Raw genomic sequence first — 23,310 nt, 5'->3', positions numbered from 1 at the left:
TCAGGAAGTTCTTCCTCATGTTCAGATGGAATCTCCTTTCTTGTAGTTTGAAGCCATTGTTCATCGTCCTAGTCTCCTAGTCTCCATGGAAGTTTGGCAATGCTACTCTTGAAAGCAGAAAGGTATTCTTCTGCGACTGCAACTGAAGACTCCTTTAAACCAGTGTTTCTCAACCTGGGGATTGGGACCCCTGGGGGAGGGTAACGAGGGGGTTGCAGAGGGGTCACCAAAGACCATCAGAAAACGTATCTCTGATGGTCTTAGGAACCCCTTTGGCAGAGATGGCAGAAGATCTCTTCACCTATCCTTCTCTTCCTTTTTGGAAATAGACTGCAAATCCTTCTATCAAAAGCCCTCCTCCACTGTGATTGCCGGCCTCTCAGCCAAGGGGAGGGCTGTTTTCTGAGACTCCAAGTAGGGAGGAGAGAGCAGGTGTGCCTGGCACATGACGGGATGGTGCGCATGTGTGGGTGAGGGAGATCATGCACGGTTGGAGGGAGGCTTGCACCAGCAAGTCCCTTCAAGCCATGGTGGTTCTATGTGGGACATTTGGCCCAATTCCATCATTGGTGGGGTTCAGAATGCTCTTTGAATATAGGTGAACCATAAATCCCAGCAACTACAATTCCCAAGTGTCAAGGTCTATATTCCCCAAACTCCACCAGTGTTCACATTTGGGTATATTGAGTATTTGTGCCAAGGTTGGGATAAGATATTCTGGGAGTGATAATCCAGAGAAGTAATTTTACCAAGTTCTTTTGAAACTTAAAGCTTATTTAAGCTAACACAGTGGAAAAAGTATGCATTACTGTCACACAAAGAAAAAAAAGAGTATACCGCCTTTCTCAGCTTATCGTATAGTATGATTATGTACTATGCTTTTCATAGTGGGTTTCACATATGTTTTCACCTTTTTTTCCAGAAAAAACATACAATAAGAAGATAAGAAAATTAGGACATGCCAGCATCATTGAACCTTTCCCATTCTAGTATCTACCAGCTGGCCAATGGCCATGTTGGAAGGAGATAATGAGAGTTGCAGTCTTGCTCATTTTGGTAGCAAATTTGGTGGCATCAGAATACAAAAGGAAAGTAGGCCAGAGCCTTTCCAAGGCTAGGCTAAGGCTTTTCCCATTCATATTTTATTTTAAATCCATATATACCAGTGTATGTTCATGTGAATGAAAGAAAGCTCCCTACAGCTAGCAACCTTTCTCTTACATGTTTGGTCTGCCTTGGTCAGACCACACCTGGAATACTGTGTTCGATTCTGGGCACCGCAATTGAAGGGAGATGTGGACAAGCTGGAATGTGTCCAGAGGAGGGCAACTAAAATGATCAAGTCTCTGGATAACAAGCCCTATGAGGAGTGGCTTCAAATGCTGGGTATGTTTAGCCTGAAGAAAAGAAGGCTGAGAGGAGACATAATGAGGACCATGTATAAATATGTGAGGGGAAGTCATAGGGAGGAGGGAGCAAGCTTGTTTTCTGCTGCACTAGAGAATAGGGAACAGAACAATGGCTTCAAACTACAGGAAAGGAGATTCCACCCGAACATGAGGAAGAACTTCCTAATGGTGAGAGCAGTTCAGCAGTGAAACTCTCTGCCCCGGAGTGTGGTGGAGGCTCCTTCTTTGGAGGCTTTTAAACAGAGGCTGGATAGCCATCTGTCAGTGCTTTGAAGGCAGTATACAAGTATAGTAAATAAATAAACTAATTTTCCTGCTTTTTGGCAAGGGGTTGGACTGGAAGGTCTCTTCCAACTCTGTGAGTCTATGATTCTCAAACTGAACTGATTAAAAATTAAAATTAAAAACAGAACAGTGTCCCACTCACCAAAACACAATGAAGATTTTTTCTGGCGTGGTTGTTGAAGAGTCCGCAAAGGATTTTAATGTCATTATGAACCTATGAAAAAACAAAATTAGTGCTGTTTTTAATAATAACAACATTAAGTTCTTATTTACATAACCAGTAACCAAAACAACCCCTTTCTTCTACGGCCACGTTGATGTAGAGGAAATAACTATTTGGCTTGGATCTCCAAAATATGTTTTTGGCATCTAAATTTCACATCTTGTACTTTTTAAAATTTCTCCTCATTTAGATAATTCACATCTAGCTGTTATAGGTACCTTTGGCTGTAACAGTATTCCTTTCTAATTATAAAATAAAGTATAACAATATGACCACTGGGAAGGTGGAGTTTTTGATGGATAGACAGAAAGTTCTTAGCTGTGACTCCTCCAAGAGTAGGAAAAAAAGGAAACATCTCTGTGGCTTTTGGGGGAAGACTTTTTTTCCTCTAGAAGAAAAATGGATAAAAATGTGACCTATGACCCTTAGGCACCATTTAGGACCCATAAGTACAGCCTAGAACTTTAACAAAGTAGTCTAAAACTTTGTAAAACCACAACTCTTAGGATTCCATAACATTGAGCCATTTCAGTTCAGAGTGGTATCAAACTGTATTAATTCTACAGTGTAGATACACCCTAAGACCAACAACATCTTTTCTTTTTCTCTAAGCAAACTATAGCAATTTCAAATAATTTGTATATACGTATTTTCAAAATTTGTACCACACCACTTGATGCTAAGCCTCTCAAGGTACAAGGTCTGAAATATAAAATGTGAGTCATGGAAAACAGCCACAACCTGATAAAATCATCAACCAAAGCCAGCTCTTTATATGAACAGCCAAAACATATAACAGATTTTTCCTGCTTTACGGAACCTTCAATACAAATTAATTGGAAAAAAGAATAGCCAGATTCTCTGGAGTGAACAAAAGTATTTGGCTCCTCATAACATGAATTGGCGAGGTGCTCCTTGGAGCTGAACACTGTGTAGATCCAAATTACTGGCACCAAGAGAGCTGAATTCAGCCTCAAAGCAAATATAACTGGGATTGGCTCTACCCTGCTTATCATCTCAGTACTGCTGGCTCCGGGTGGCAAAAGCTATCATGGGTTGAGTGCAAGAATCTTTCCAAGAATCTATAATATGATCAAGATAATTAGCAATGACAGGTACTGAACTTGGACCTTTTCTGTGCTCTAAGCTTAAGTAACAAACCCCATGTGCTGGAAGACTGGAGAACAGGTTACAAATGAAGTAACAGTAAGGCTTCCCTAGTCCCCAGGAAGTTTCACAGAAAGGGCTGCCCACTTACTTGATGAGTTCTATGGTATCTGCAAAAATGCTGTAGGCTGGCTTTGGTAAGACAGGATCAGACTCCAATGAAATGCCACATTCAATGAAGGACAAGGCAGCATCCAAGTACTTGAAGGCCTTCCCAACTTTCTCTGTCTGCAAAGGAGAAGTGTTGGTCAGTTAAGAGGCACCCAGAAGATTTTCTGTACAGTTTATCACTTAGTTGGATTTTCGAAATCCTCAAAAATCTGAAATTGTCCACAGGGGAGCTGAGACAGTGATATCTTTGCTTTTGGATGGCTCAATGTAAACAAATATATTTAAAATATTGTACAAAATAACTTCAGACTGTGTTTAAGGTGTATATGAAACATACATGAATTTCATACTTAGACTTGGGTCCCATCTCCAAGGGACATATATGCAAATACAGGTATTCTAAAATCTGAAATTTGGGCTGGGCTTTAGTACAGCAGGTTAAACCACCAGATGCAGAAAATATTGCCAATCAAAAGGCTGACAGTTCAAGCTCAGGTCGGAGTTAGCTTCTGGACATCAGCCCAGCTTCTGCTCATCTAGCAGGTCAAAAACAGTAATGTGAGTAGATAAATAGGTACCTTTTTAAGTGGGAAAGTAATAAAAGGAGCTCATTAGGACATGCCAACGATTTGCTTGGGAGGATGTCTATGGACAACAAAGCTCCTCGGCATGGAAGATGCAGCGACAGCACCTCCCTGTGGCCGGAATTGAGTAAAGTCTCCAGATGCCAGAGATGGAAACAGTTGGGAAAGCCTATACAGTGTTCCCTCACTTATCGCGAAAAGTGAAAATCCACAAAATAGGGACACAATCTCTCTCTTTCTCTCTCTCTCTCTCTCTCTCTATATATATAGATGGCATTCCGAGGGTGAGCCAGAAATGAAGAGACACTTAAAGTCACCGTGCACTTTTTTTTTGCTAGCTATAAGGAAACGGGCTATAAGGCCATGATTTACATACTGCTTTGTATCTCCATTCTCTTTTTTTAAATGAATGAAAATGCTCCTTGAAACAGTATGTAAATCACAGCTGCCTTGATTGGCTGCCTCTCTCCTGAGGGGGAGGGTGAAGCCCCCTTCCATACTCCAAATCGCGAAAAAGTGAGTCCACAAAAAGCGAGCCATGAAGTAGCGAGAGAACACTGTACATCTGTTTATGTATTGTCTGTCTTTGTTAATTGTATAACAACATTGAATGTTTGCTGTATATATGCTCTGTAATCAGACCTGAGTCCCCTCAGGGAGATAGATTGGAATATAAATAAAGTATATTTATTATTATTATTATCATTATTATTCATTAGAAATCTTATTTGCATTTTAAAAGGAAAGTAAGGGCCCAGAAGCTCTTAAAAGGGACAAGTGAATAAGCAATGCCTGAATCTAATGCTGTTATAGCCTTCCACTGCATCCAAAATACACAGGGATTAGCACATGCAGAGAGCATTTCCCTTGGCAAAAAATGGACTTCAATCAGCCCCGCACTTGTGAGTGGCATTGTACTGTGCCGTCCTTTACAAAAGAACAGCTGATTGGTTCCATTCCAAGAGGAAATAACTGTTGTAGTACACAATGGAGTAAATATTATCCAGTGCTTTCTGTGTCCAAAAGCCAGATCCCAATATTCTGCAGCACAAATACAAAACAGAAAACAGGGGGAAACTACCACTTAATTTACAGTTGGTCCAAAATATGGGGGGGTGTGTGTGTGTAAAATCATGAAGGGGGCAGAAAGGACTATATCAATTCAGGCGGCAAGGAGAAGAAACACTTCTGAATATTTCTTTGAAGTTTTTAAAGAACCTCTGCAAATTAAAAACTGGAACACCAAAGGGAAAAGTTCTAGGACAGTCTACTGCAAAGTGTGTTAACTTTCTCTTTGCAGTATTTTTTTGGGAAATAATAATTGGTTTGATTTTTATTTACCTGCTATTTGAAATGACAAATTCCACTGTACAATCTCATAGCTTTCCAATTCATTTATTTTAAGCATGTGGATCCTTTCACCAAACAATTCTCAAAATAGTCTATGCAGTTTTTTTTCATGTCAGGAGTGACTTGAGAAACTACAAGTTGTTTCTGGTGTGAGACAACTGGCCATCTGCAAGGATGTTGCCCAGAGAACACCTGGATGCTTTACCATCCTGTGGAAAGGCTTTTCTCATATCCCCACATAAGAAACTGGAGCTGACAGATGGGAGCTCACCCTGCTCCTCGTATTCGAACTGCCAACCTTCAGGTCAGCAGTCCTGCCAGCACAAGGCTCTAGGCAGTGATGTTATGCAATAGTAAAGTTTGCTCTGCTGTTTTCAATCTTTGTATTACTATTTGTATTTTGCTACTTTTAAAAATTTTTTAAATATATATCGCACCTTTTTGCCTGTACTCAAAGTACCAGCAATGCAATTAAATTGAAACAAAATACAATGAAAAGTTAAAAATTAAAAAGACCAGACAGTGCAAAGTTGTTAGGCTGAAATTAAGATGTTATTGTTTACAGAACACCATTATGTTTCTATTTTGCACTTGAAACACCCCCAAGAATTGTATTACACTGCCCCCACCCCCACTATTTTTCCCCACATATAAGATATGTGGTTGAGAGAGAGAATATGATTTTGATCACGGCCATCCAGGATTGTGCCTGTTATTAATATTGTCACATAAAACCCTGCAGCAACAATATGATTTCATCTCACATGCATTCTCTCCATACTGCTTGCTTTTCTGGGTTGCTTCATGGTGACACCTGGTTTGACTACTGTATGTGTGAAAAGAATCTAGGAGTCTCAGTAGACAACAAGCTGAATATAAGTCAACAGTGTGATCCATCAACTAATAAAGCCAATACGATTCTAGGCTGCATCTATAAAGGTATTGCATCTAGATCGGGTGTGGCAAACCCAGGCCTTGGGGCCGAGTGCCACCCCTTGGACTCTTTTCTCGGGCCCTCCTCCCTCACACCATCCTTTCCTTCCTTCTCTCTTTCCTTTCTCCCTCCCTCCCTCCCTTCCTTACCTCCCTCTTTCTCCCTCCCTCCTTCTCTTTCACCCTTCAATCAATCCCTCCCTCTCTCTTTTTCCTTCCTTCTTTCCTTCCTTCTCTTTCCTTCCTCTTCCTTCCTTCCTTCCTTCCTTCCTTCCTTCCTTCCTTCCTTCCTCCCTCCCTCCCTCCCTTCCATCCATCCTTCCTTCTCTTGTCTTTCCTTTTTTCCCTCTTTTTTCCCTCCTTTCCTCACTCCTTCCTCCTTCCCTTCCTTCCACTCATCCTTCCCTTCCACCCTTTCATCCTTCTTTCCTTCCCTTATGTCTTTCATTCCTTCCCTCTCTCCCTTTTTCTCTCTCCCTCCATTCCTTTCCACCCTTTCGTCCTTCCTTCTTTCTCTTTTTCCTTCCTCCTTCCCTTCCTTCCTTCCATCCATCCACCCATCCCTTCTTCCCTTTCTGTCCTTTCTTCTTCTTTTCTTTCCTTCCTCCTTCCCTTCCTTCCTTCCATTAAGTAGCCAATCCTCCTAGCAAGGAGTGCTGGTATGTGGCCCCCAAGTCAGAAAGTTTGTCCACGCCTGGTCTAGATAGAAGGAACTAATAATCTACCTGATTGTGTTTTCATGCATAGCAGAACGGGCTTGCACTGGATGGCCCTTGCGGCCTCTTCTGATTTTATGATTCTACAATACTCACATTCGTTTTAACTAATATTATGACTGTACCCTTAATACACTTACTTCATCATATTTGCCAGCAAATCCCAAGCCAATTTCCTTCTTAAACAACGACTTTGTTTTTGAAAACAGAACTTACCATTGCATCAGCTTTGTGCTTCAACCTTTTGGCTTCATTTAAGTGAAATTCTGCTGGATTTTGTCTGGAAAACAAAACCATGGGCATGACTTTTAAAAATAATTAATAAATAAAGGACTGATGAGTGCGCAAAAACATGCACACTGGAAAGGTTGATATTCAGTTCATATGCAGTAATGGCATGGGTTCACACATAGTTAAAAACATACCTTTTCATTTCATAAGTGTGTATGTGGTGTATGATTTGAAAAAGTTTCTTTGTATATAATAAACTATGTGCAAGTGAGAAGAATATGTGCAATTTCTCTCTCTAGTGGAATAAATGTCAATCACAATAATAAAAATGGGGAGAATAGTGAAGAAATCAGAAGATGGCTATTGCTTGGCTATGAAAAAACTGGATAAGATCCTGAAGTGTAATGATACATCATTGAATACTAATGTTATGATGGTTCATGCCATTGTATTTCCCATTTTGATATACTTTTCTGACAGCTGGACAGTAAAGAAAGCTGATAGGAAAAAATCAACTCAGCCCTTCAAACTGGATTCAGTATAAAGGTCTTCTTCTCCTAAATAAGCTTGTGAAGAGGAAAAGTGAGGAAGTAGCCATGCCATATGGCCTAAGTGAGATAGACACATGCTAAAGAAAGCACTTTGTTTAGAAACACACAGCGTCACACCAAACTTGTTATTTTAAGTTACATTAAACATGTACAAAACATTCTGAGCCATGTTCCAAAACATCCCAATACATTCTGTTTTGTAACAGCCAGAAAACCAGAATAAGATACAAAGAACAAATGTGGTATACACAGGGTTGCTGTGAGTTTTCCAGGCTGTATGGCAAAGTTCCAGAAGCATTCTCTCCTGACGTTTCACCCACATTTATGGTAGGCATCTTTGGAGATTGCGAGGTCTGTTGAAAACCAGGCAAGTGAGGTTTATATATCTGTGAAATGTTCAGTGTGAGAAAAAGGACTCTTGTCTGAGGTAAATGTGAATATTGCAATTGGCTAGCTTGATTAGCACTGAATAGCCCTGCAGTTTCAAAGCCTGGCTGCTTCCTGCCTAGGGGAATCCTTTGTTGGGAAATCTTGACTGTTTCTTGTCTGGAATTCCCCTGTCTTCTGAGTGTTCGATGATATCAGAGAATTTTAAAGGGTTGTTTACAAGGAAAGTAAAAAGGGTAAGTAAGAACTCAAAAAGAGGACACATTCAAGTCAAAAAGTTTCTCTTACTTGTATGGCTTGCATTGAGGTTTTGTTGGCTTGGAGGTACCATTTGGCAAAGAAGGCACTGGGAAAGGGTTTGGAACATCCTCTGCAGATCCCTGGGAAATCAGAAAGGCATGATGTCAGATCGTTATGCTCAAAAATATGAGAAAAAACATGCATTTCCAAAATAAACATGCATTTTATACATCCCTCCTCCCATTTCCCCTTTAAAAAGTAAAGGAAACTTAGTTGGCAATTATGCAGCATATGAGTACTTTTCTAGACTCAAAAACATATTAAGCCTTATATTTTTCTTGATAAACATGTCCAGAGTGAATAATTTTACATAAAACAACTCGTATTTTGCTTCCAACATTGTCTGCTCCTCATTCAACATCATGCTGCCTTCTTTTAAGTTAGATGATGGTAACAGCAGAACTTTTAAATTATCTGAGCGGACTCTGAAAAGAACAATAAGCTCTCCGACAATCCTTCAAGCAATTGATTGATAACTAACTTGTGACAACAAATCCTGGCCACATTTAGGTGCAAAGTTCATTTCTTCCTCCCATTTGTTCCAAAGAGCTGGGTTAAAAATAGTTTTTAATATATACATCTGTACTAACATGTGCTCTACTTACTGACGTGTGCCTTTCAACAAAAATATAGGACTGTATAAAATATCAGTCCTACCTAATTACCTTGGGTAACCAACAAAGTTCATTCATTTCAAAGGATCTAAGTGATATGTGTGTTGGATTAAGCATATTACTTCATTTTGTAATTTTATATTGTAATTTTATATTGCTATGTTTTCACATGTTTTATGTAATTATGTTGTTGTTTATTGTTTGTGTTTTCGGTTTTATTTTGTTGTAATTTGTTGTTTGGGCTTGGCCTCATGTAAGCCGCTGTGAATCCCCATTGGGGAGGTGGTGGTGGGTTATAAATAAAGATTATTATTATTATTATTATTATTATTGGGCTAATCTTATAATCGTAATTTTGCAGCTAAAAGCTGGAGCTACTAATAGAAAAGTTAAACATTGTTTCATCCTACTAAATAATGACTTGCAAAAGCAAAGAGATGCTCCCAAGGCTTGAAGGTCAGGTCTAGGTAACATCACCTGGTCCTCAAAGTATTACTACTCTGGAAAATGGAAGCTCTGATTTAGTGGTCTATTATGGTCAATAGCTACTGACAGCAGTCTTTATGAATCTTATACAAACGCCATCTAAACTATCACCATATCTTGTGGCAATTAATTCTGGAAGTGGATTATGTACTAAATGAGTAATATTGAACTTGGGCCACATAATGAAGACATTTTTAACAGCTCTCTACTATCATTTTTCCCTTACTATCACACCAGAAATGTTGAGTAATGGTTGCCAGTTCAGCAGCATGCTGCACTTACTCTGTGTTTTTGGTCTGACATCTTAAAAATCTATCCAAGGTGCTGAATCATATTGCCAAAATTGCCACTAGCCATTCACCAAGAGGAAATAGGTCACAGATAGACCTGGTTTTTTATATGTCTTTCACTTCAAAAGCACAACCCACAGTGTAACTACACTGAAGAATGAATGTACCACTAACTTATAGCTCAATACTATGGCATCACGGGAGTCATAGTTTTACAAGGGCTTTACCCTTCTCTGTCCAAGAGTGCTGGTGCCTCACCAAACTACAGTTCCCAGGATTCCAGAACACTGAGCCATGACAGTTGAAGTGTTGTCAAACTGTATTAATTCTACAGTGCAGGTGCACCCTAAGAGCTACTAATTTGGATGGAAATGCACATACAGCAAAGGCAGTTCCTAGACCAGCTGTGCAAAGTAGGAATTGGGAGACAGCCTTACAATTCAAAAATAGGTATTTGCAAGCTCTGCAGCTCAAAAGTTGCTTGGTCACCAGGACGCATAGTGAGGAAATGTGTTTCTATAACTTACTTTGTTGCTTTTTGAGCTTTCGGAAGGCTTCCCCTCCAGTCTCCTGTGCTTGGAGGAGGATGACAAATCTTTGCGGCTTTCCTTGCTCTTGGCAGTGCTGAGAATGGGATTGGAAGGCTGGCTGCAGGCACTGCTCTCTCCCTTTGGCCTCTTGTGAGTCGTCTTGGCTGGCTTTTGGGCAGGCTGAATGGGAGACAAGGGCGGAGGTGGAGGCAGTGGCATCTCTTTTCTTTGTGTCTCTGCGGATGGCTTCGAAATCCTAGAGAGGAGGAATCAAACCACTTTTGAGCCACCCAGAGTTGTGTAAAGTGTGTGTCCAAATTGAAATGCACAACACGCATTTAAATTAAAGCCTGTTTTTGTTCAGGCTTCATCTTGAGTAATGGGGGCTTGGAGCGGAGACTTGGGGACTTTTTGCCAATTCATTAACATACTGATAAGATGCAGAAGCAAAAATAGGCAAACACACACACACAGAGTATTGCACATTTAAGTTTGCTTTTAAGGGAAAACTGAAGCTAAATGATTTCAAAATCTATAGGCTTATTAAGGGTGTGATTAGTTTCAGGCTGCTGGAAGCCATAACCATTTGTTCTCTATTGTGGCTAGGATCCAAAGAGCTACTTTAAGTGCACCTATAAATTTAGACAATTTGCTGAGTTTTCAAAGTGTTTGCTCTGCAAAGCCTTTTCAATGTACCAGAAACATACATGTTCGTGCATACAAACAAGTAAAATATTCAAAGAGCAGCTAATCAACATTTGCTAGGGAAAAGAGGAATGGATAAGAAATGTGTTGAGGCTCCAAACCTATCAAGTTTGTCTAATTTGTGTTCATCACTAAACAAAAACTGCAGTCAGAAAGCTGCAGTTTTGGAAGGGAATTATAAGCTGACATAGAGGGGAATTATAAGCTCACATAGACTGAGACTGGCTTGAGCTCTGGGATAATATACAGAGGATTGCTAAACTTTCGTTTGATTGATTCGTATCTCTTTTGGAAGGAACAGGAGCAAGGGAACGTTGCTAAACTTAACATTTCATTGGTGCTGTTTGACCTACCTAAGTGCAGGCACACACATGCTCTCTTTGTGGAATGGGCAGGAGCTGCCAATGAAGCAGCTGTTTGGCATATTTTCCTCTTCTGGCTGGAGTTGTTGGCATGTGCCTCTAACTCAACCCTATCCTAGAGTTCTCTTGCAAGAGTTATGCAGGGGAGGTTGCCATTGCCTTCCTTTGAAACTGAGAGAGTACAACTTGCACAAGGCCAGTAGTTTTCAAGGGCTGACAAGACATTTGAACCCTGGGGTCCACATCCAATGCCCAAATAACACTTGGGGTTGCTGTGAGTTTTCTGGGTTGTATGGCCATGTTCTAGAGGCATTATTTCCTGACATTTTGCCCACATCTATGGGAAAACTCACAGCAACCCAGTGATTCTGGCCATGAGAGCTTTCAACAACACATTCACACAAGATTATCTGGCTGTAGGAAAGAATATAAATGCCCACTCCAAAAATGTAGGATTACCTCTCCGGGTCAGGTTTATGGATTTGTTGCCCAAAAAAAAAAAAAAAAAAAAAAAAAACCCCAAAACAACAAGCACCCCTTACAGGTCTTGGAAGCTACAGAGTACTTCTGGAAGAAACTGGGGGAAAGAGTAGTCTGAACAAATACAATGTTACTAGCAAGGCAAATATTGGGCAACTCTTTTGCAATACATGTATTAAACAGTAGTGTTTGGGAATTCTGGAAGCAACAGCATTATGACTCCCAGCAGCTTTTAAGCATTCTGAGAAGTCAGACTGCTTCAACAGTAGAAGCACTCAGAGATGCCAAAACCAAGATGCTAACACAATGCTTATGTTCTACAGACTGTACTGGATCCTCCAGTACAGTACCCCATATCAAAGTATGATCTTTCTAGGATGATTCCATGATATGTTTCCACCAAAAGATACTATACAATCTTAAAGCAGGACAGAGGAAATTCCCAGAAATATATAGGTCCATATATAGTTTTGGAAGGGTTATTTTTCCGTGTCAGGAGCAACTTGAGTAACTGCAAGTCACTTCTGGTGTGAGAGAATTGGCCGTCTGCAAGGACATTGCCAAGGGGATGGCCGGATGTTTTTACCATCCTTGTGGGAGGCTTCTCTCATGTCCCTGCATGGAGCTGGAGGGAGTTCATCCATGCTCTCCCCAGGTTGGATTCGAGCGGGCAACCTTCAGGTCAGCAACCCAACCTTCAAGACATCAGTCCTGCCGGCACAAGGGTTTAACCCACTGCACCACTGGGGGCTCCTTTGGAAGAAGCCACTAATTTCAATAGTGCTTGCTATTATTCATAGTTTCCTGTTTGAACTTTAAGTTCAGGGATCTATCCCTTTTGGATATGAGGGATCGAAAGCCAAAGCACAAAAACAGACCATGTTGCACCAAGCTGATTTTTAAAAGCCTCACATTCCCAACAGTTTTGCACTCACTTGATTTTACTGGAATCTTTGTGACCTGATGATGAGAATGATTTGGTTTCTTTATCCAGCCTGGCTTTTTTCTGATCATTTCGCTGATGATCTTCCTGCTGATAAAAAGACAAAACAGAGAGCTTGGTACTGAGGAATGATGTTCCCATACAACCCAATCAATACACAGCAGAAGCACTACACAGGACAAGACTTGTGAAATGTTGCCCAGTATTGCCATTATGAAAAGAAAAAGGAGGAATTGGCTGAGGAGAGGAAAAGGAGGACTATCAATTCCTCCTGCCTTTGCAGGCAAAACTGCCAAGTTTCAACTAAGATCTCCTTCAGTGTTGTTGTCCTTCTCTTCTTTCTGAAGAAGAAAAACAACATTGAAGGAAAAAATTGTAGCAGCAGCTGGAAAATGCAATCTGTAGAATAGAAGAGGGTATCTGTGTTTTTTTGGATTTTCATAGATGTCCTGCATCCTGAAACCTGATGACTGTGGGGGACTGGCTGTACAAGAAAAAAAATTTCTTATCCTTCCCTTGTCCTCCCATCCCCCACTTTCCTAATAGACATTGAATAAAAATTATTTGGAGAAATAAAGAACAAAAACAAAAAGAAGAAAAGACATATGGACTAAAACTTAAATCAGGAAGAACTTCTTCATGACAAAGTTATTGAAAAGTCGCCTCTGGCTGAGAAAGGTGGTATACAAATGTGGTAAATAAATAAATACTTTGGAAGATGATGGTCTCTCCAAAACTGAAAATTTTAAAATCGACGTGAGATATCCAACTGTCATGAATGCTTCACCTAGGGATTCCTAAATATGCAATGAGTTGGACTAGATATCCAACTTACAACACTACAAGAAGGGAGATAGGGCGGTATAGAAATAAAGTTCATTATTACTATTCTGTGATGGGACGCCATACTCCAACACATCTGAGGCTACCACCTTATAGAAAGCTTTACTAATCACTGTACTACATGATTTCACAACAATGAACACCTCTCAGGGATATAAAAGGGGATTCTTGCGCTGGTAAGAGGGTTGGACTAGATTACCTTCCAAGTCTATGATTCTATGAAATGTCTGTAAATAATTTATTTTGGGATTCACAGGAAAGAGAAAATCACTACCTCCACTAAAACCACACATAACAACATTTTCTAGTCTGTCACAGTTCAAATAAGCCTGACTCTAAATGTATGCTTGGATATAAAGTCAGTGGTGAGTATGAATTATACGAAGACAGCAGAGGGAGGGAGTGAGGGCAGGAGAAGGAAAGAAGCTACAATGCATCAAGTTCCTTCTGGCCAAGCCATTAATACTTTTGCCAAAACATAACAGCATAGTGAAGATTTAAACCCACATGGATTCCCCAAACTCACTTCAACAGGAATCAGATATGAGGGGAGGGAGAGAAAGAAAAAACGATTGAAATGGCTTTTATCCATACAACCCCAGTAGAAAAAATGCCAACATCTGAGCCAGGACTGGCTCAAGAGTACAGTCAGAGAATATCCTGTAAAAATCAAAGGAATCAACTCTCACAAAGCCAAATAGCAATCACTAAAGGGATGCTTCGATTTTACTACTAAAGTAACAACTGTTTACTTGCCGTTAAAGCCATCTCATTAACAGATGATACTGACTGTACTTGAAAATATTTGCTCAACAGCTGCACATTTTCAACCGATCTGATTCAATATACGCTCTTGTAAAGCAAGACAATATTTTTGATACAACACTCTTCTTGTTTGCAAGCTATGTCTTAAATCCGAAACAACGCCACTATGAATTGTGTCCAGTCCTCACTTCCTAGACACCTTAACACTAGGAATAACTCTGCAAACTTCCTATGTCCTCTCCAATTTGTAACCTACTGAGTCAAATGAACCCCAACAATCATTGAATCTGTTTTCATGTTTTAACATTATTTGATTTTAGCATGATTAAGATTCTACTTAAACTTTAGGTTTTGATTCCAATTCTATAAAAAAGGTAAAAAATTATGAAATCTTCTGGAGGGAATAATCACCTTCCTCTTTTGGAGACACTTGCTTGGCATATCCACGCTCCTCTTGTTTACATCCTGCTTGCTCATAGTGTTGTGGCTCCCTCTGCCTTGGAGCCTTTCGGGACCGGTCCCCTTCCCAGACGGTTGTGGGATCCGTGAGAGAAGAGCAAGTTCAATTTTAACCATAAGTGAGGGAGGGAGGGAGCTATCCCTTAAGGGCGAGAGCAACTTCTTATCCCTGATAGGCAAGAGCAACTTGTCTTTGTGAATGTCCTCTCTTACCACAACAGAGCGTTTCGTGCCACTGCTACTTCTGCTGGTGGCAGTAACTCTGGGGCTTTCACTTAAGGGGCTGAGGGGCAACTGACCCTGGGTGCTGTCCACCACATTGTCTTTTGCAGCATCACGGTTTGAAAATGTTTTAACAGTAGCCTGGTGCAAACTCTTGTGCTTCTTTTTTTCCGAGGCCTCTGGCACAGTCGGTCTGAGCTCCTTCTTCTCCCCTGGCTTGGGCCTCCCTTTTGTTTTCACTTTGGGCTTGTCTTTGGAAGATTGGTCCTTGGCCCCGTATAGGCCAGGGGGCTCACTTTCTACTGTCAAGCTTCTCTTTGGCTCCTCCGATACCGTGGTTTTGATGGATTTACGGGGCTGTTTGCTTCCCACAGTCTGGTGGAAAGGCTCCTTTGTGTGCACCGGAGATTTTGGGGAGTTCCACTTGGTAGGTAGGTGTACCTCTGCGCCAGGCCGGGGAGGTTTGTTGCCAGTTTTGGAGTGACTGTCTGCTGGAGAGGGACATTCCCTCTTGCTACTGCTGCTGCAATTCCCAGTGCTGAAAGTTTTCTCTTGTCCTTTGCCCTCCGGGAGGCTGCTCCTGCTATGTTCATCCTCAAGCACACTTTCATTGGGTCTCAGCCAGTTTTTCAGCTGCCATCGGTTGGATGCTTGTGGATCGGGCTGTGGAGGAAAAGGCAAAATCAATTTTGTGCCCAAAGAAAGATTTCAATGAAACATTCTACCATTCCTATTCCTCCACAGGGCTTAAGTTATGTTTTATGCTAAACGAGAGCCAAAGAACCAGTAAAGGCAAAGCCCACTGAGAAACTTCTCTGTGATCCTAGGTTCAGGCACAACGTTTCATTTCCCCAGTTTCTCTGCTTTTTGCTATCTTTAAGTCTCTTGTTCTCCCAAATGGCATCTACTGTACTCTTCCTTCCTTGCTGTACTTTACGAAGATCTTGTGCAATGCAACTTCTTTTACAGCCTTCAAGTCTTCCTTGCTTCTGTGCCCTGCTGTAACTCGATTGGTAAACAAACCTAAAATGAAACTTTCTATGGTAGGCTCTCTATTTTCACAGGGGTGAGAGGCACAGGACCTCACAAAAATGGAAAGTACTCCAATAAAAACCCATCATTTGTATACCTAAGAAAACAGCTCTCCGTGAATATCTAGGTTCTTCAGCATGACTCTATTGTCAGAATCTCTTGGAAGATGACCATACAATCATGCAGGAGGACATACAAATGCTTCCTCTTTTTGAGGTGGTTTACCCATACAACTATCATATCTCTAACTGATGTGAATAGTATTTCTTTTTCTGAATGTGGGAGAGTATCTCCTCCCAGCTTGCCTCCAGCTTTAAAGATTAAATGGCCCTGCAAAGGAGCCTATAACTTTTTAGCATAAAGACACACAACTTGCCAATTCATCACACTAGAGAATGAATCCACTTTAAACCCAGTTGCTGCCTCTTGGAGAATTCTGGGGTTTGTAGTTTAGGGAGGAGCATTTAACTAAACTATAAATCTCAGAATTCTATGGGAGGCAGAAACTGGTTTTAAAGTGGATTCATTCTCTAGTGTGATAACCCTAATAGTCTTCTGGATCCCACCAGCAGAGCAATCAACAGGAGAATGGGTGCTATAGCATTCAGTTTGCTTGTTGTTTAATCCTTACTTAGCTCTGTATCCATCATGTTGAAAGTGACACAAAAGACTAAGGGTCGTTCCAGACGGCCCTTTAACCCAGGAGCAATTGCATAGGAATGACGTGCCAGGAGAAAGAGGAAGAGGAGGAAAATCACTCCTGGTCGTTGTCCCCCCTCTCCTGGCATGTCATTCCTATGCACCAGGAGAGCTCCGGCACCGGTTTAATGGTGGCTGGGTAAGTTATTTTATTTTTAAAGGCTTTTTAAAGGGGTTTGAGGAGGGAGTGGGGATTGACTTGCGTTTCTTGGGCTCCAGGAACTGAAGAAACCCGAGACAGCTGTGTAGATGGGCACTGGAAGTTGCACAATGCAATCCCTGGTCCTCATCCACACACAAAGGCATGACCCTGGCCTTTCCAGGTGTCAAATTACTTTGGGACAAAGCAGGTTTTTCCTGTTTTGTCCTAAAACCATTCACTTTTATGTGTGGTGTCATTTGGACATCCCATGTAAAGAAGTGAGAAGATGTGCGTTTTAGGGGCTGTCTGGATGGGCCCCAAGCATGTTCTTGCTAAACATTTGGCTTCACTAAGGACCACACTTATTCATCCTCAGAGAAAGTGCAAGCCCTCGCACAACTGTTTATGGTAATGTGGCATGCACAATAGGATAACAGCTTCATGGCAAAAACAGAACAGCAAAACGAAACCAATGAAGAACCAGGTGTCTTTGTGTTTTCCCTTCCATGGAAAAAAGAAAGGTAAGATATATGGGGAGGGCAAGGGAGTGCTTCTGACACAAAGCCTACTGTTATACATAGTAGTTGTGTTCCTCGGCACTACTTTTCTAACACAAAATATGGTATCAGAGGGAGAAATAATAGGGGGAAATCCTTATATCATGAAAAACGAAAACCAGTTCAACATGTTTCAGCAAATGTTTCTTCAAAGCTAACAATATGCACATGTGACCAGGTCAGGCAACTCTTGCATAACAAACGTTTTCAGTCTTCTAGAGACTTGACGGTTTCTTCCAAAATGCTCCCAGGGTTGACTTTTTTCTTTAACCAGCTTTCACTTTTCTAACATTTTATTGGCCAGACTTATAGCTTGATGCCAGAAGTTGCTTGCCTGCTCGCTCACCTGTCACTCGCCTCCCCCCCCCTCCCGGTCTCGAAAAGTTTCGCTATCACTGCTCTATGCATTTCAAAGATATTGGACACAGCAGGGTTAAGCAGGCTTATCTGTCTTTCCCTCGTCTATTTGTTTTGGTGTACATGCATTCTTAATAAGAAATGCTGGAGGCAGCTCCTGTTTGTCTTTCTGTTGTAGGTAGGCACATATGGAAGCAGCAGGGTCAGCTAAAACTGAGCCTTTCAACAAGCATTAGGTTCTCCAGATCAAAACTTCATATCAGAACACATGTATTACATTCTGTCTCTTAAACAGTAAACAATACAAAACAAATAGGTCAGGAAGAGGATTATGTTAAAATACTTGCCCTGGCACAACAATTTCCTATATGCATGGATTATACTGCATGGGCAAAATTTCAGAGATATGAGTCCCAGCCCAGACAAGTTTTGGTGTATCAAAAACCCACTGTCATGTGGTTGCACACACATCCTTTAAACGTTAAACTGCATTGGACATAATTTGTAATAATTAAGCTACATGGTCTAGAGGTGATTAATTAAAACAATTTCAAAAAGAGATTTTTACCAATCCATGGTTCCTTTTCTTAACATGCCACCAAGCCTAATACTGTAATGAATGACGTAGAAAACAATTTTGTTCCCAAAGCAATCTCTAAAAGGCCTGCTCTTGATTATGAAACACTCAGTGTTTTCTCCTATTTTGCCTTTTCAAGTAGGTCAACGGAGTCCTCCAAAACCCATGAAGCCAAGCCAAGTGAAACCACAGTTAGTCCAGCCACGTCTCAGAAGAAAGAAAGAAAGAAAGAAAGAAAGAAAGAAAGAAAGAAAGATGAATCAGGAAGGAAGAGCCCTTCCTATAGGCTAAATGTTCTAGGCAGATTCTTGGCAAAGTTCAATATTGTCTTCCCAAAATTTAAAAGTCACAACGCATAACTTTTATACATGTGTGTATACCTTCAAGTCACCTATCAAATTATACTAACCCATGAATGGTTTTGTTAGGCAAGGAATACTCACTCAGGAGTAGCTTTGCCAGTCCCTTCTTCTGAAATATATCCTATAACACTTGACATTTTTGGTGGTTTTTCATCCAAATATTAACCAGGGCTGACCCTGCTTAACTTCCACAATCAGACAGAGTAAGAGTCTGATGGCGTTAGGGTATTTGGGCTGTCTTTTAGGTACTGATACATAAACAAAACAAGAGAGGACAAAGACTCTCCATCCATTTATCAAAATAGAATTTAGATGGGGAACTTCTGAATTTCTTACTGAAATACCTAATAGAAATTCCCATTTTATCAATGTTAAGTTTTCTGTCTTTGGTTTGCAACTAAAGAATGATGGGATTTCCCTAAGTCTACAGTTCATGAACAACAGTTCATCGTGTTCCAGAAAAGGCTGTTTTATTTTACCCTGTGAAAAATGACACTGCGAAAAATGGAGCACTCTTCTTTTGTGAACTGTAACCAACTCACTGGCTCAAATGGAAATGGAATATAATGGAAATGGAGCATGCTTATTCCTCTTCCTAGTTGGGAGGCTTAAAAAATAACACCAGCAATGTGGGGATGGTGAAAAAAGGCTGGAGAAAAAAACAATATTTTTATATCATGGTGCAGCAATTTGTCTGGTATAACCAATACAATAATATATCAGCTGGAAAATAGAAAGATTCTATGCAAACAACTATGTGTACCTGTGTGTGCCTGCCTACAACAGGCAAAATACACAGCAGGAGCCTCCAGAATCCCTTATTGAGCACATGAAAACAGTAAAACAGATAAAAAAGTACCAAAAAGTTAGGCCTCCCTCAACAGCTATTCCCAATGAGTTTTTAAAAAGCAAAGATCTTTAAATCTGGCCCAAATGGGAATGGTAGATAAAGTGAAGATAAAAAAAGCCATCCCTGACGTATTCTGGAAGAAGATGGCTTTTTTTATCTTCTCAACCGGTGGGTCCCCAGGTGTTTTGGCCTACAACTCCCAGAAATCCCAGCAAGTTTACCAGCTATCAGGATTTCTAGGAGTTGAAGGCCAAAACATCTGGGGATCTACAGCCTGAGAACCACTGATCTAGAAGATTTATCATGCCATCTATGAAAAGGTCCTACTCAATTGACCGGCACCTGGGCATTTTTCCAGAAATTGTATTACAATTGTTAGAATGAATTAAATACACTCTGGGCAGGTTCTATTCACCTACATTGGGATAAAGGTGGGATAAAAAAAACCCCAAAAAGTGTGTTTTGATTGGCTATATTGCAGCCTTGCCTGCACATTTCCCACTATGAGACCTGATGGAACTGGTTGAGAGAGGCTTTCATGAGTTGGCCGTAATGACATGTGCTGAGCGTGTCATGTGCATGGCAGAAAGAATGACATAAGTAAAACGCCCAAGCTCAAAATGCACTGTGCAGGACATTAGAGCAGCGCAAAAGGGCTGATAGCACAGTATGACAGAGTGACAACATCCAATTCCAAGAACTGTTATCTCAACCAGGACTTCTTAAACTTTTTCAACTCATGGTCACTTTCCACTGGATAATTTTTTACATGATCCCAAGTATATCAGTATATAAAATAGGTATAAAAATCAAACATTTACTGATAATATATCAGCATTTGAATGGCTTACTAAACAGGCTGATTTCTCCGTTATGAAGTACAGCTGAAGCATTTTCTGCAGAATCCACTATAAACACGGAACATTGTTGATAATAGAGTTGTGTAAATGGGTGGCTTTTACTATTGCCAGTTTTTTTTGTGACGCCAACATTGAGCTAAGGGAACCCCATTTGGGTTTGGAACCCACAGTTTAAGAAGCAATGCCTTAGGTGACTGCAAATGCTAAGACGAGCTCTGCATTGGCAATGCACTTTGAACAACTCACAGACTTAGAACATGGACGCCGTACCTCAGGTGTGGAGGTTCTTGTTGGGGGACCATTTGCTTCACTGTCACTGGAGCTGCTCTCACTCTCAGAGTCAGAGGAACTGTCTGAATCGCTCGTGCTCCCAGACTCTGGGCTGCTGGAATGTGCCAATGCCACGCTCTCCGGCTGCGATGGTGGGGCACTGCAAGCCAATACCATGAGACAAAATTAGAAACAGGGAAGGATCATCTTTCCGCACTCCCCCACTCCACCTGACACAGCACTGCTAAGAACTATTCAGCCAGCATCATCTAAAATAGCCTGTCATTGTTCATTGAAAGACAAAATACAATTCCCTTCCCCACAAAATGGTTGGGGGGAGAGACAGATGGACGGAAGCATACTTAGCAAGAGAAAAGGGGCCTTTCTTTAAAAACCTGGAGAGACAAATCAAGAAAACCTAAATATGAAATTAATTTAGACATACTTGATTGTTTGTCCTTCCTCCCTCTCCAGACATATTGTAGCAGCACAATTCAAACAACATTACAAGTATAAGTTTTCTATCTCTACTACATTAAGTAAGTCAAATGAACATTCCCAAGCTTAACTGAACCCTGTTGCAGTCTAGTTACTGCCTCCATGACAAAAGTTTATGGACTGATTCCTCTTGTTTGCAGGGATGCAAGAAACCTGCGACACACTGCTATTGGTCACCCTTGCAAAATTTTCCATGGACGGCTATGATAAAGCCTCTAACACATGATTTAAAACAGCAAACACACAATAGCTGTTACATGCAATTTAGAGATTTCTGGTAAGGAGTAGAACAGTATGTTGTTCTTCTCGCAATTATAAAAGTTAAACATTTGCTTTCAGTGTGCATTGCAGTTTTTTTTTTTAAGTTGCAATCTTCCTTGACGGAGTTCAGCTAAACATACATCAGATTAGAGTCTTATTCCGTTGCCTCCCTCCTTCCCTGTTTTCTTGGTTGGCTCTCCTTGTGTTTCTAATTCACTGTTTGAAACATCTCAACTAGACAGATTAAATGAGGCAGCATTTCACAGTATTTATTTCAATCAATGATAAAACTTCTGCACTTTTATTAAAGTGAATGAGACCAGATAAGGGACAGCATCAGAAAAGGAAAAAAAAAACCCTGATATTTTGTGTTTAGGTACACAATGTTCAACACAACAAAATCACAGGCTGAATACCTTGGTTTTATCTCTCTCTCTCTCTCTCTCTCTCTCTCTCTCTCCTCCCTCCCCCCCCCCCCCCCCCCGGCATATTTTACTATCTACATACTCAATCCAAAATTGTTGTTTTCATCCTCAGGTCTAAATGGCTAAGATCAGTGTTTCTCAAACAGGGGGTTGGGACCCCTGGGGGGGGGGTCATAAGGGGGAGTGTCAGAGGTGTTGCCAAAGAGTATCAAAAAACACAGTATTTTCTGTTGGTCATGGGGCTTCTGTGTGGGAAGTTTGGCCCAATTCCATCGTTGGTGGGGTTCCGAATGCTCTTTGATTGCAGGTGAACTATAAATCCCAGCAACTACAACCCCCAAATGCCAAGGTCTATTTTTCCCCAAACTTCACCAGTGTTCACATTTGTGCACATTGAGTATTCATTCCAAGTTTGGTCCAGATCCATCATTGTTTGAGTCCACAGTGCTCTCTGGATGTAGGTGAACGACAACTCCAAAACTCAAGGTTAATGCCCATCAAACCCTTCCAGTATTTTCTGTTTGTCATAGAGTTTATGTGACAAGTGTGGTTCAATTTCATCATTGGTGGAGTTCAGAATGCTCTTTGATTGTAGCCGAACTATAAATCCCAGCAACTACATCTCCCAGATGACAAAATCACACACACACCCCAATGCCACAAGTATTCAAATTTGGGCATATTGGGTATTTGTGCCAAATTTGGGCATATCGGGTATTTGTGCCAAAGTTGGTCCAGTGAATGAAAATGCATCCTGCATATCAGGTATTTACATTACAATTTATAACAGTAGCAAGATTACAGTTATGAAGTAGCAAAAATAATTTTATGGTTGGGGGTCACCACAACCTGAGGAACTGTATTAAGGTGTCACAGCATTAGGAAGGTTGAGAACCACTGGCTTAGACCAAGGTTACTTGAAAGAGCTTCTAATCATTTTACTGTCCATCTTTTATATTTTTAATGAAATGCATATTACCCAAAGAATTCTGGTTTCTTGATGCAGTCAATCAAATCAAGCCAGCCAATCAATCAATTTTTCATATAGTACCAAAACTGAAATACTAACTGTGAATTTTATTCCATGGTAAGTTTCAGCCTCATGAATATAAACAGAAGCAGACAAGAATTAATGTATCTGTGAACTGGGATCTCAAAAAAAAAAAAAAAAAACTCGCTGATGTCAGGGTGGAAATGTGCAAGTTAAAAGTCCCACAGCTGTGAAGTTCATTTCGTGGCATTGGGCCAGACTCTTAACTTTCAGCTTAACCTATCTCATGGCAGTAGTTTGCAAGGTTACCCCTAGGGCAGCCCAAGTGGGCAGGCTGCCCTGATTTCTTTTTACAAGAAGGGGAGGAGAGAAACGGGAGAGGTGAACAGTAATGACCCCATTCTAAAATTCTCAGCAATAATAAAGAACTGCTAAGCCACTTCAGACCACAGTGAAAAACATGACAAGATTTTGGCTGCTGCC

General features: G+C 40.8%; 1 protein-coding gene across 5 annotated transcripts in view; it reads right to left on the bottom strand.

The window, feature by feature from the left end:
* The window catches only part of AFF1 (ALF transcription elongation factor 1), a 182,109-nt gene that overhangs the window by 9,113 nt on the left and 149,686 nt on the right, over positions 1–23,310 (bottom strand). For 3 of the 5 annotated variants that reach the window (XM_060779266.2, XM_060779268.2, XM_060779269.2), the window contains 8 exons: positions 20,653–20,812; positions 14,677–15,609; positions 12,650–12,747; positions 10,165–10,423; positions 8,236–8,327; positions 6,995–7,058; positions 3,176–3,312; positions 1,837–1,908 (listed from right to left, as the gene is read on the bottom strand). In XM_060779266.2, coding sequence (XP_060635249.2) covers positions 1,837–1,908; positions 3,176–3,312; positions 6,995–7,058; positions 8,236–8,327; positions 10,165–10,423; positions 12,650–12,747; positions 14,677–15,609; positions 20,653–20,812 — 1,815 coding nt within the window. The remainder of the gene's footprint in view (positions 1–1,836; positions 1,909–3,175; positions 3,313–6,994; positions 7,059–8,235; positions 8,328–10,164; positions 10,424–12,649; positions 12,748–14,676; positions 15,610–20,652; positions 20,813–23,310) is intronic. The other 2 variants (XM_060779267.2, XM_060779271.2) reach the window with 2 other exon arrangements.

The sequence above is a fragment of the Anolis sagrei genome, chromosome 5 (assembly GCF_037176765.1).
Source record: "Anolis sagrei isolate rAnoSag1 chromosome 5, rAnoSag1.mat, whole genome shotgun sequence".
NCBI classification, from domain to species: Eukaryota; Metazoa; Chordata; class Lepidosauria; order Squamata; family Dactyloidae; genus Anolis; species Anolis sagrei.
Note: the sequence above shows the minus strand (reverse complement) of the source record. Positions and strands in the feature narration are given on the sequence as shown.